This window comes from Melanostigma gelatinosum (assembly GCF_949748355.1).
Source record: "Melanostigma gelatinosum genome assembly, chromosome: 17".
NCBI lineage: Eukaryota > Metazoa > Chordata > Actinopteri > Perciformes > Zoarcidae > Melanostigma > Melanostigma gelatinosum.
The window spans coordinates 22,288,971-22,301,470 of NC_136650.1; the positions used below are offsets into that span (position 1 = coordinate 22,288,971).

The 12,500-nt window shown below is 46.2% G+C and overlaps 1 protein-coding gene across 1 annotated transcript in view; it reads right to left on the reverse strand.

Moving 5' to 3' along the window:
- The window catches only part of enpp2l (ectonucleotide pyrophosphatase/phosphodiesterase 2-like), a 33,042-nt gene that overhangs the window by 18,750 nt on the left and 1,792 nt on the right, over window positions 1-12,500 (reverse strand). Inside the window, 12 exon segments of the mRNA XM_079288050.1 lie at window positions 414-448; window positions 450-580; window positions 971-1,043; window positions 2,209-2,274; window positions 3,383-3,438; window positions 3,752-3,871; window positions 3,966-4,045; window positions 5,554-5,651; window positions 5,956-6,016; window positions 6,123-6,248; window positions 7,506-7,655; window positions 7,885-7,990. Coding sequence (XP_079144176.1) covers window positions 414-448; window positions 450-580; window positions 971-1,043; window positions 2,209-2,274; window positions 3,383-3,438; window positions 3,752-3,871; window positions 3,966-4,045; window positions 5,554-5,651; window positions 5,956-6,016; window positions 6,123-6,248; window positions 7,506-7,655; window positions 7,885-7,990 — 1,102 coding nt within the window.

Here is a 12,500-nt window from a genome sequence, read left to right on the forward strand (position 1 = left end):
GTAGAGTTTTGAAGCCTCAAATTCGCCGATTTGGCCGTCGCCATCTTGGCTTTTTGCAACCAGTGAACAGAAGTGACCATATTTGGATTGTGGAGTAGTGACGTAGAGACGTAGAGCCCCGCCCTAAAGCATCCCCTGCTTTATGGTCTGTGTGACTCTAAATGGAGCATAATGTACTAAATGAACATCATGCTGTATTGAAGAATACTTGGAACTAGAGATTGAGACATAAACTCATGTTTACAATGTTTACTGAGGTAATAAATCAAGAGAGAAGTAGAGTCATTTTCTATAGACTTCTATACAACCAGAGGAGTTTTTGTCCCAGTTACTATGGAAAATCGAAAGGCCTCACTTTCAACAGTTGTCGACTATTTCTGTTGAAGGGTTCGAGTTCTTTTGTTTAAACTGACTGTCCAGGTTTAACTCAAGAAAAGACGTGTAAGACCAGTGACGATATGGCGGTCATACCATGGTCTCCTACGATGATGATGTTGACACAGCGATGCAGGTTCATCTGCTTCAGACCGTTCATCAGGTGACCAATGATGTTATCGATCTCCCTCAGAGGGTTATCCAGCTGCAGACGGGATAAATGAAGACATTATGAAGATATATACTTTCTAATTTCATGATGCAATGAAGCACAGCTGCTGCCTCACACTTTCAGTCACTTGTCCACCCTCAGGCGTCTCGATCACCTCCAGTGGTGGACTCAAGCTGTCTGACTAGTGCGCATAAAGTTGCATGTAGGGCAGCCTATAAAGCACTGCAGCGTGTCTTCTCAATTTTAAGGTCATCTAAGATATAGCACTATATCATGTTTCCTCTACTGGAGGGGCCCCTAGAAAGCACTTCATAATCTTGTATCTGCCATAAGGACGTCTTTATGGGCACTTTTACTGCATTCTGTTCAGTCATGGGCACACCAAGGGGGTACGTCGCCCCCTCTGAGTCCACTAGTGCTCACCTCACTGCTGAGCGGTCCCAGTCGATGTCCGAAGGTATCGGGCTGCTCCGAGTGGACGCCGAAAACATACGGTCTAAAGACACAACACATCATCCAGTATGAGAGCATTGTGAGGTCACCGTGATGAGTAAACAAGATACAACTCTTTGCTGAGCATCTCGCCGAGACTCACGCTGAACTCAGAAACGCAGATCAGCTCGTGACCGCTTCACTGACTTCATCTTCAAGTCTTTAAGAGACACTGAACGACTCACTGACACGACTGACTGAATATAAAACCCTCACCACTTCTAACATGTGTGACATATAATACAAGTCATTTAAAAATACATACACATGAGGATTAACTCATCAGAAATTACAGAGATAAATTCTAAGGAATGAATATGTTCAGTATTGCTGCATAGACTACAACTTGTTCATCATGAACTGGCTCAAACTAAATAACCACAGTCACTGAGTTCAACTTAAAGACTGTTTTGAAATGAAGTTAACAAAAATAACTATAACCAAATGGTACATTAGACAACATCAAAACACTGTACCTTCCTCACGCCAGACATTTTGTTCAATAACTAATATCAGTATGACTAATATAACATTTGTAGCTTCCCCCAGTAGTCGATTTGAGTGAAACTTTCAGGGTATTTTTCAGGTACTCTTGTGGACATATTCTGAAAATGATGTGATGATTGATGAACGGTTGTTCAGAGCCCATTGTGCTGGACATGCGTGTCTAATTTCAAGTCAATCGAACTTGTGAGGCGTGAAGTGTGAAGGGTGTGGCCATTCCAAAATCTAATTCTGGGGGCTTTAATCACAGCGCCACCATGTGGCTGATTGGAGTCATGTTCCTTGGGAAGCACTTGCACATCATTTACAGTTATTGGGCCAAGTTTCCTGTTTCTAGCTCGTTCCAGCTCACAGGAATTGCAGACAACAAATAATTACAAACTGACACAAACTCAATATAGAGTTCTGCGCCTTTGGGCTGTAACTAATTAACCCGTAATACATAGTAACGGCTGCATTCCATTTAGGTTGTGTATATTGTGTTATCTTGACTTATTGGGCCACTTCATTGGAACTGAGCCAACACTTATGTTATTAGTTCCACCTGAGCTGTTTCCTGCTACTGCAAGTCAACGTTTGGTCCAAAAGAAAGACCCACGTTTACAAGACCACCGGATAATAAAAAACAACTTTTAACAAGTGCATTCATGTCTCAAACAATATACCTCTCATCATCGGGCAGCTGCAGCCAGTGAAGGATGGTCAGAATCCTCCTCTCTAGAGGAATCACCCTGGAAACAAAGGGAGTAAGAAGTAGGAGGTCAAGAAAGAAGACGCAGCGACAGATTCTTCACAGTCCCGTGTGTATTTGGATACTTGACTTGCTGGTGACAATAAGGGGCGAAGGGGATCTGATCTTTCTTTTCTACCACTTTGTCTCGCTCCTTTTATTCTTGGTTTGAGTGATTTTTGCTCAGCGCCTCAACCAGCTGGCGTTTGAGTGGTCAATGGCCTCTGTTGTGACTGAGTGTGTGGGGCTATTGTCCCGAGTCTTGTGAGTATTTGGAGCCATTGTCAGTCCGTCCGTCTCAGGACGTTTCCCCCGTGATGAGTATGTCATCGACATGCTAATGTTTTCTGAAACAGCTCCGTCTCTGCTGTCGCTGCGGTGAAGTGAAGAGAAAAAGCGGCTTTAAATGTTTAATAAGGATCTTTTGAGCACATGTTGCCATTGATCTCCATAATGTGTACGACTCATTTACTTTTCCCTCAGACCAATGGCATGATTGAAAAATGTACTTAAATAGCTTTTGTTATTTACCCATTATTTCATTTTTTACAAAATGAATAGTGCTATTATTTTTGAAGTCTCAGCTTCAGTCTGCTTTGGTTATTTTTTAAAGAATCTGAATCGTGTATGTGAACATGTACGCTGTGTATTCAGGTTGATCCTCGTCAGTGTGAACATGGCCGCAGGCTTTGGTGTGTTGAAGAACATCTCTGTGCTTGTCTGTTTTAACGACCCGCGAAGTAAAGCAATTATGTAATTGGCAATTACATTTCTAATCTTTGTTTTGCTCAAACTTATATCTGTAATCATCTACAGTAAAAAAGATCAGTGTGTATAAAGGCTTCAATTCTCCAACATATCAAGAGTTCAGCTTATTATCATAATTAAATGAGCTACAGTGCAAGATCCACCGGGACTGAAGACTTCCCTGAATACACACTGTGCAGTACTGTATACTGTATATTACACACATTGACTAAAACACGGACTACTTAAACAGACAGTAACCCATACTCCTTTCCTCCTAAAGTACCCACAGCCTCTTTGAGGTTTTCGTAAGTTACCAGTGCAGCGCTGCGTTCAAAATATTCCAGTACTAACTTAAGTACCAAGGCCAGAAGAAAGAGGCTGCTTTCACTCCGTGCTCCTCTGCTGTGATCCAGATCTGTCAAACAGAAAGGGAATGTGTTAGCACTCTGCTGAAGGGCCACACCTCTGCTCCTGAGACCACATCGCGGTGTCCATGCCATGCTAGCTAATTATATACAGTATCTGCTGGAGACTCAGTGTTGTACAAAGGATGGATATTTCTCTATGAACCTCCAGGATATGAAACTTGTGATCAGACTTACAAAAGTCTCAGTTGGGTCGAAACTATAATCATCCCAGTGAGTGACGTGCAGGAAGTGATCGCTAACTCGGTGCAAGTTTGATGTGACTCCCATCCAATCACAAGCTGGTATCTAGCGTTAACTCACGGGCTGTCCGCCCCACCAGCGGTGGTTCAGCTTCTCTCTGGTGCGCAGGCTGAAGGTGGCGTTGAACACGGGGTCGTGCATGGTGTTCCCCACGATCCCATGGGACTCTGGGTACAGGCCCTGCAAAGAGAGACGTCGCTGCAGTTAATATGTTAAATATTCAGGATGAAGGACCTCAACAGACGTATAGAGAGACGTTACGCAGGTCACTTACTGTGACTAGAGTGTAGAGATTTGGGAAAGTCTTTGATGGGTAGACTGGTCGCATGTAGGGGGCTGACGTTCCACACTTTCCTAAGAGGAAAGAAATGGAAGCTTTTCAGTATTAAACTTCATAAAAACATACTTTCAGCACTAAATCAAAGAGAATAGAGAAAGAGAGCGAACTACTGGGTCTCAGCTCGTCTGGGAAATATCTCCAAGCGTCATTGTGCTTTCATCAGGATGAGGAGACAAGAAGATGGATCAGATCTGGGACGAGGGGAGATGAAACATGAGTTGGCGAGTGTTTGTTCCCAGCTCCTTTATCTGGTCAGTTAGTCGTTAGCATGTGGTGTCCCTCGTGTTTGAAAGTCTCTTCACTTATGTGTTGTTGTTCCTTTTGTCTCTTGTCCCTGACGGGGGGACAGATGGGTGACGCAGGAGGTCAAATAGATGAGAGAAGACTTTCTCCAGTGAGCGAGCAACTGCATTTTCCATTTTCCGTCAGTCACTTATGATCGGTTGCCCACGCAGCTCCACTCCAGAGGTGAACTGCTCCAGATGTGAACCGCTCCAGACGTGAACCGCTCCAGAGGTGAACCGCTCCAGACGTGAACCGCTCCAGACGTGAACCGCTCCAGAGGTGAACCGCTCCAGACGTGAACCGCCCCAGAGGTGAACCGCCCCAGACGTGAACCGCTCCAGAGGTGAACCGCTCCAGAGGTGAACCGCCCCAGACGTGAACCGCTCCAGAGGTGAACCGCCCCAGACGTGAACCGCCCCAGAGGTGAACCGCTCCAGAGGTGAACCGCTCCAGAGGTGAACCGCTCCAGAGGTGAACCGCTCCAGAGGTGAACCGCTCCAGAGGTGAACCGCTCCAGAGGTGAACCGCTCCAGACGTGAACCGCTCCAGACGTGAACCGCTCCAGACGTGAACCGCTTCAGAGGTGAACCGCTCCAGAGGTGAACCGCTCCAGACGTGAACCGCTCCAGACGTGAACCGCTTCAGAGGTGAACCGCTCCAGAGGTGAACCGCTCCAGAGGTGAACCGCTCCAGATGTGAACCGCGCCAGAGGTGAACCGCTCCAGACGTGAACCGCTCCAGAGGTGAACCGCTCCAGACGTGAACCGCTCCAGAGGTGAACCGCTCCAGAGGTGAACCGCTCCAGATGTGAACCGCGCCAGAGGTGAACCGCTCCAGAGGTGAACCGCTCCAGAAGTGAACCGCTCCAGATGTGAACCGCTCCAGACGTGAACCGCTCCAGACGTGAACCGCTCCAGAGGTGAACCGCTCCAGATGTGAACCGCTCCAGAGGTGAACCGCTCCAGAGGTGAACCGCTCCAGAGGTGAACCGCTCCAGATGTGAACCTCTCCAGACGTGAACCGCTCCAGACGTGAACCGCTCCAGACGTGAACCGCACCATTTTGCCGGACCTGACTTGTCATTGCGAAAAGTTGAATTGATCGTAAAGGGAAATTATTTTTTCTAAGGCTTTCCAAATTATAAAAGCCAGAATAGAATTGAATAGATTTATGTTTAAAAATACTTCTACAACTGCTTTTCGGAACGAAAGCACGAGAAGAAATAAAGGAGACGTACTCAGTTTGTTTATGTTGGGGATGACGGAGTTGCCCTTCTTCAGGTAGGAGGCTCTGAAGCCGTCGACAGACAGCATGATGAGCGGAGGACGGATGAAGCTGAGAAGAACAAAGAAGGAAAGATCAAATCCACAAAATCCACAGGTGCTGACTGTGTAATATGTTAAAAAACAATGGAAGTGCTCCTAATTTGCAGGCTGAATCAGTTCTCAGAATATAAAATAGCAAAAAGTATTATTATATGATTTGATTTTATTGGGGACTCATTTATTGTGACTGCTTTACTTACACTGTCCAGTTCAAAGTAACTTTGTCATGTTTTCGAAGGCCTTCTCTTGAGTAAAATAAACCTAAATAAGTAGATTACGCCATCTTTTGAGTTTGAGGTCAGTTCCAGACTCACCCTGCAGGACATTCAGCGCTCTTGATCTCCTCACAGTCTCCATGCACCCATGAAGTCTCACCTGACGTGGGAAACAACAGCACAGGAGTAACGACCGGCTGTCTTTCATGCACATTCACCCTCAGTTATTTATACGTTGTTATTCTGGGACGGATCCCGATGAGTACCTTTGCAGAGCGACTTGTAGTTGGAGCAGCAGTCTCCTCTCTCCAGGCAGTCGTCCGAGCAGCGGCAGGCGTGCTCGGCATCCCTCTCCTCCCCACAGCGATCCTGCGTGCACTCGAAACCTCCCGCTGAGACACGGGAGGGAGGAAGGTTCACTATCACGTCATTACTGCAATCGCCCTGCTTCAACAACAACATCCAATACATCAAGAATGAATACTGTGATATAAGTCTCAGGCACCCAAAGTCGGTTTGATTCTAAGTAAAGCAATAAAAGCACAAGGAGCTCATGATTTCATTTTCTTCTTTTGGAAAATGCCCCCACTGTTGTTTGCTTAATGTTTTCAAGATGAAACCGCGGTTTCATTGTCTTCACTCGGCCAAGCTCTAAATTAGCATCAGATGAACACTGACGTGGTGGTTAACTCCAGGACAGTTGCCCTTTGTTTATGTTATATCCGCCACAGCAGAAAGCACTCATCATGTTGTGTTGGTCGAGCTTTCTGAGTACTGGAGCTACCGTAGTACCGTGTAGTATTCCAAACAGATTCAGTAGAAAACATAGGAAACATAAGGAGTAGCAGCAGCAACGTACGTGCAAATAAACCGTGTCTCAGAGGGAGAGAGGTCATCGATCTGTGGAACGATCCTCGGCCGTCCAGTCCGTGGGGAAGTGCATCAGTGTATGAATGGGTGAATGATGACATGTAGCGTAAAGCGCTTCTCGTGGTTGGGAAAGTCCATTTTCCATTTACTATACAACTAAACATGACTTTGTAAATTGAAACAAAACAAAATGCAACAAAACTACCACTTAGTTATGTTTAGTACAAACATCGTGGCTCGTCTTAAAATGTGTTTGTTTGTTTTATTATTTCAGTAAATTAAAATGAGTCAACTCTGACTGTGGTTGAGAGTCCTGTGTTGACCAACACATCCACCCTGACCACCTCCTGACATGGACTTCTATGGACTATAAGTAGGAACGAGAAAATAGTTTCCTTCAAAATAAAATTAAAATGCATTTTCGTTGTTTTTTAAATTCTAGTTAACTTTTAAAGATTTGAATCTCATGGAGGAACCGATGGTTCTGTCTGAGGAGGTTAGAAACTACTGAGAGACGGACTAACACATTGTTGGTTTTAGTCTTTTCATGGACTTTGTTGATGATAAGAAAATATAGAATAACAGCAGGCTTCTCCTCAAAGATACAAGAAAGTACAACAAAAACTTGTTTCTTGGCCAAAGGCCGTGACTCCCACCAAAGCTGTTTTTGTGGCGTCCAGCTAAACAATCAAGCAGTACAGGCAATGAAGCCTACTTTTCCCTGAGTCATGTGTCAAAGAAGGTAAAACCAGGAGAAGTGATTGAGACGTCAGACTGACCTGTTTTCAGGCAGTGCTCTTCGAAGTCGGAGCAGCAGCTGTAGTAGGTTTTACACAGATTGTCACATCTGCATCCTGGAGGTTTGGCCTCCTCCAGCTCAAAGCACCTCCCCTTGCAGGAGCCCGCTGAGCTGACCCACTCTGAGACGACTGGAGGGAGGAGAGGGGGCACAGTTCGACACAACTGCTGCAAACATACTGCACTCATCTGTTTCTGTCTTAAAGGGGACATCTCATTACGAACTCAATGTTTCAGTGCTTGGGCACATTTAGAGGGCTTACCAACCAGCCAGCAACCTCCGCTTCTGAAAAGTGAAGCCGATGCTTCATGTCTTAAAGCTGCATTCTCTGTAATGTGACCTGAATCAAAGGTTCTCACCTTTAGTGTGAGGTGGTGGGTTGTCTCCTCCCTCTCCAGGTCGACTGGCTTGAAAAACATAAGCTCTGCTGACATCAGATCCCCACAGACAGAACACAACCACTACCTGCAGAAAAAACACAGACCGCACGTTGGAAAAACCTGCATTCAATAAGCAAAAATAAAATTTAGGTCAAAGGTCAGGCTCAACAGCAGCTCTTTGGAGAGCACAGCCATAGACCTACTGGGCACCGGCCCAGGTTAGGGGGCCCCTGGGCCGGTGCTTCTGTTTGAAGTTACTGATGACATTTCTTCAAACATGTCATGACTAAAAAGAGACAGAGAGAAAAAAGTAAATAAAGAAATCCAAAAAAACTACAAAGAGACTCAAAACGACCAAAAAGAGCCCGGATGCAAAACAACCAAGAAGAGACACAAAAATAGTGCAAAGAGATGCAAAACAACCAAGAAGACAAACAAAACCACTACAAAGAGACGCATAACAATTACAAAGACACACAAAACCACTACAAAGAGACACAAAACAATTACAAAGACACACACAACCACTACAAAGAGACGCATAACAATTACAAAGACACACACAACCACTACAAAGAGATGCATAACAAACAAGAAGACACACAAAACCACTACAAAGAGATGCATAACAATTACAAAGACACACAAAACCACTACAAAGAGACGCAAAACAATTACAAAGACACACAAAACCACTACATAGAGACGCATAACAAACAAGAAGACACACAAAACCACTACAAAGAGATGCATAACAAACAAGAAGACACACAAAACCACCACAAGAGATGCATAACAATTACAAAGACACACAAAACCACTACATAGAGACGCATAACAAACAAGAAGATACACAAAACCACTACAAAGAGACGCATAACAATTACAAAGACACACAAAACCACTACAAAGAGACACAAAACAATTACAAAGACACACAAAACCACTACAAAGAGATGCATAACAATTACAAAGACACACACAACCACTACAAAGAGATGCATAACAATTACAAAGACACACACAACCACTACAAAGAGATGCATAACAAACAAGAAGACACACAAAACCACCACAAGAGATGCATAACAATTACAAAGACACACACAACCACCACAAGAGATGCATAACGGCTATAAAGAAATACAAAATTACCTTAAAGAGAAACTAAACAACTACAAAGAGACACAAAACAAACAAGAAGACACACAACACCACTACAAAGAGACGCAAAACAACTACGAAGATGATCAAAATGACTACAAAAGGACCACAAATATGAATGCGTGGCTCTTGTTCTTACGTAGGGTTAGGGGCCTTTTATATGTCCGTGTCCAGGAGCCCATTATCTCATAATCTGTCCATGAGTACAGCCTCAGTGCTCAAGGACACTTTCATTTACCAAAAGAGGGTCTGAAGAGACGGTTGACTTGCTACCTCGATGTTCTAACTAGAAGTTTCTCCTCTGAGACACATTCATGTTCACGGCTCACTAAAGGAGTCAGAGGTTGCCGTGTTGTGTGATTCCACTCCTTCTACAAGAGGCCAGCACTGACCCACTGCAGATAAAGGTTCACACAGTGTGCTGCGCACAGCTTGAGGCGTTCACAGCAGCATCGGTGGTTTTGAATCACGCTCAACTGCTCTACAGAGAACAAACCAGAGGCTCTTAACTGTGAAATAAACATGTATCGAACTCTTTTTGTCAGGGAAGAGAGTTCTTGGTATTAATTGGAGATAAGACTTAGCTGAATTTCAGGAGCAGGACCACACCTCAGCCACTCGCCCACTTCCGGCCACACTCCTATAAATACCGACCCACTCTAAGCCTCGGCACACTCACGTTTTCTGCACGCGCAACCGGAACTCCACGCAGAGGACGCCGCCAACCGCATCGAGAGGGTCCGGGCAGCAAACCCGCGATCTCCACCTCGCCGACCAGCTGCATCCACCCGCCAGAATCTGACAATGCGAAGATTCGGACTCACGGCCGTCCTCCTTTAACTCACATCTCGGTGGCAGAGGGAGACCCGCTACCTCCAGACGTAGACAACGGAAACGTAAATCCTGCTCTCTCCTTCTTCGCTCGCTCCAGACCAGCTCGGAATGATCCTCCGACGACTCTGGCTGCCGGCACGCAGCGCTGAAAGACGCCGCCGCCACCCCTCCACGCTCCAGCCAGGTCCCCCATCGAAGACGCACCAGCTGATCGAAGACGCACCAGCTGATCTCCAACTCGACCACAGTCCGCCTAAGAGCATCGACGCAACAAAGCAAACCTTGCTAACTCCTCACAACTTTCCCAAAGTCACGTTAGGGGAAAAAAAACAAAAAACGTACCTACATGCAAACACTCCTGCGTGACGCCAACGACCGTGACGCCACCACGCACCCCGAGGCTCCGCCTCCCCCGAAACTCCGCCCCCCAACCCACAAAGTTCCGGGCTGCCAGGTCTTCTTTCCTCTGTCCCCCTTTCTAAGCTGTCCCCCCCCTCTAAGCTGTCCCTTCACTGTTCTCTTACACCACCTGTCTTCTGCCCGTACCTAGGCACCGGGTTGCCAGGTCTTCTTTCCTCCGTCCCCCTTTCTAAGCTGTCCCCCCCCCTCTAAGCTGTCCCTTTACTGTTCTCTTACACCACCTGTCTTCTGCCCGTTGCCAGGTTCCCTCTCCTCCATCCCCCTCCCCTATCCCGCTTTTCCTACTGTGCAGATTCCTGGCACCGGGTTGCCAGGTTCCCTCTCCTCTGTCCCCCTCCCCTATCCCGCTTTTCCAACTACGCATACTCTTCCCACTAGGCAGATTCCTGGCACCGGGTTGCCAGGTCTTCTTGTCTCTGTCCCCCTCGCTAAGCTGTCCCCCTCTCTAAGCGCAACAATGCAACCACTAAACGCAACAACGCAACCACTGAACGCAACAACGCAACCACTGAACGCAGCAACGCAACCACTGAACGCAACAACGCAACCACTGAACGCAGCAAGCAACAACGAATCGCAGAGAGAGAAAAAGAAGAGAGGAAAGAAGGAAGAGAGAGAGAGAAAGGAAGAGAGAGGAAGGAAAGAGAGAAAGAAAGAGAGAAAAGGAAGAAGAAGAAAGAGAAAAAAGCTTCCAGCGATGGACCCACACAATTGGCCAACAACGATGCCGCTCCCTCTGCCGTCTTTGGGGGGTTTTTCCATGACGGACGACGTTTGCCGTAGACCAGCCTCGGATCATGCAAGCAGATGCCAAGTTGTTTCCCCCCATGCTACGAAATCGGACCAATAGTAGCCATAGCCATCACGTGGGGCCGCGGATGGCCCAGCAGTCCATCCCTTAAACTCCTGACAACCTAGCAGTCGGTGACCCAATCATCAAATGACGCTGCGACACCCGTCCGCCAAGGGCGCGTCCTCGATGCAGCTCGCGTCTGGGCCACCGCAATGCCATGGCTTTCTCGTTTCCCATTCCAGAAGTTCAGCCCTCCCGCAGACACCCGGCCAACATCGGTTCGGCCATATCCGACGCCGTCTTTAGACCCACAAATCCTCACTCGATCTTGCCGACCAGCACACAGGCTTATTTTGGGGGTTCTGCAAGGCCCGGGAGCCGCAGTGGATCCTCAGCTAAGCCTCTCCCAAACCGCATCAGGCCAAATCTCCACCAACCATTTCTCAACACTCCAAACAACCGACGAAGGCTCGCTCCGGCCGAGGTTAAACGTGTTACAGCAGTCAACGACGAGGGAACATTTTTAGATCTTGTTTGAATTGTGCTGTGAATTACACATATGATGTTTGTTCATTTAACAGACTATTTAGCAGTTTGCAGTAAAACTGTTGAAGTATAAAACTGTGAAAACAATGTATCGAAAAAAACATTTGTCTCTCGCCGTTGACTGCCGTACATATTTTTGCAGAAATAAGATCCCATGGACACTGGAAGAGGCGGGACTTTACCTCTCTATAGAGTAGTCATTGGTAGTCACGTCAATCCGGTCAAAGGCCAGTTTGAAACGAGGGCTTGAGTTCCGATGAAAACCATGTAAAGTTCAGACACAAGCCTCTTTTTGCAAACGAGAAGAAAGAATAATCTTACAGACAATTCTTTCAGATTTGAAGTCCACGATAATCTTAATTCTCCTTGTTACTCACAAGCTCGATTTAGCAATACGACTCGATCAGACACCCCGTATTGTAAAGGGATGCATTATTGACCGCCAGTGTGTATGTGTGGAAGTGTCCTTGTGGCTTGATGCATATGGGAAAGACCAAACGATGTCAGCACTGTTTAGGAGTCAGGACCTCTCCTTGTAGCAGTAAGTGAGGTGTTAGTCTGGATGCATTGCTCCTGAAACATGAAGGAGTAAAGTAAACACACCATCAACACATGGAGTGAATGAAGAGCTAGACTTTCCTTACATGTGAAGTTCAACTGTTGTTATTCCGTTTTCATACAATTCGTTGGAAATTGAATTTAAATGTTATTCTTGGTTTGTTCTATTTGACCACAAGATGGTGCTGTAATGTGTAAAGCACACACAGGAGGCTCACACAAGGCACACACAAGGCAGATGATCCACAGATGACTTGATTATTCTATAGGATGCCTCGTT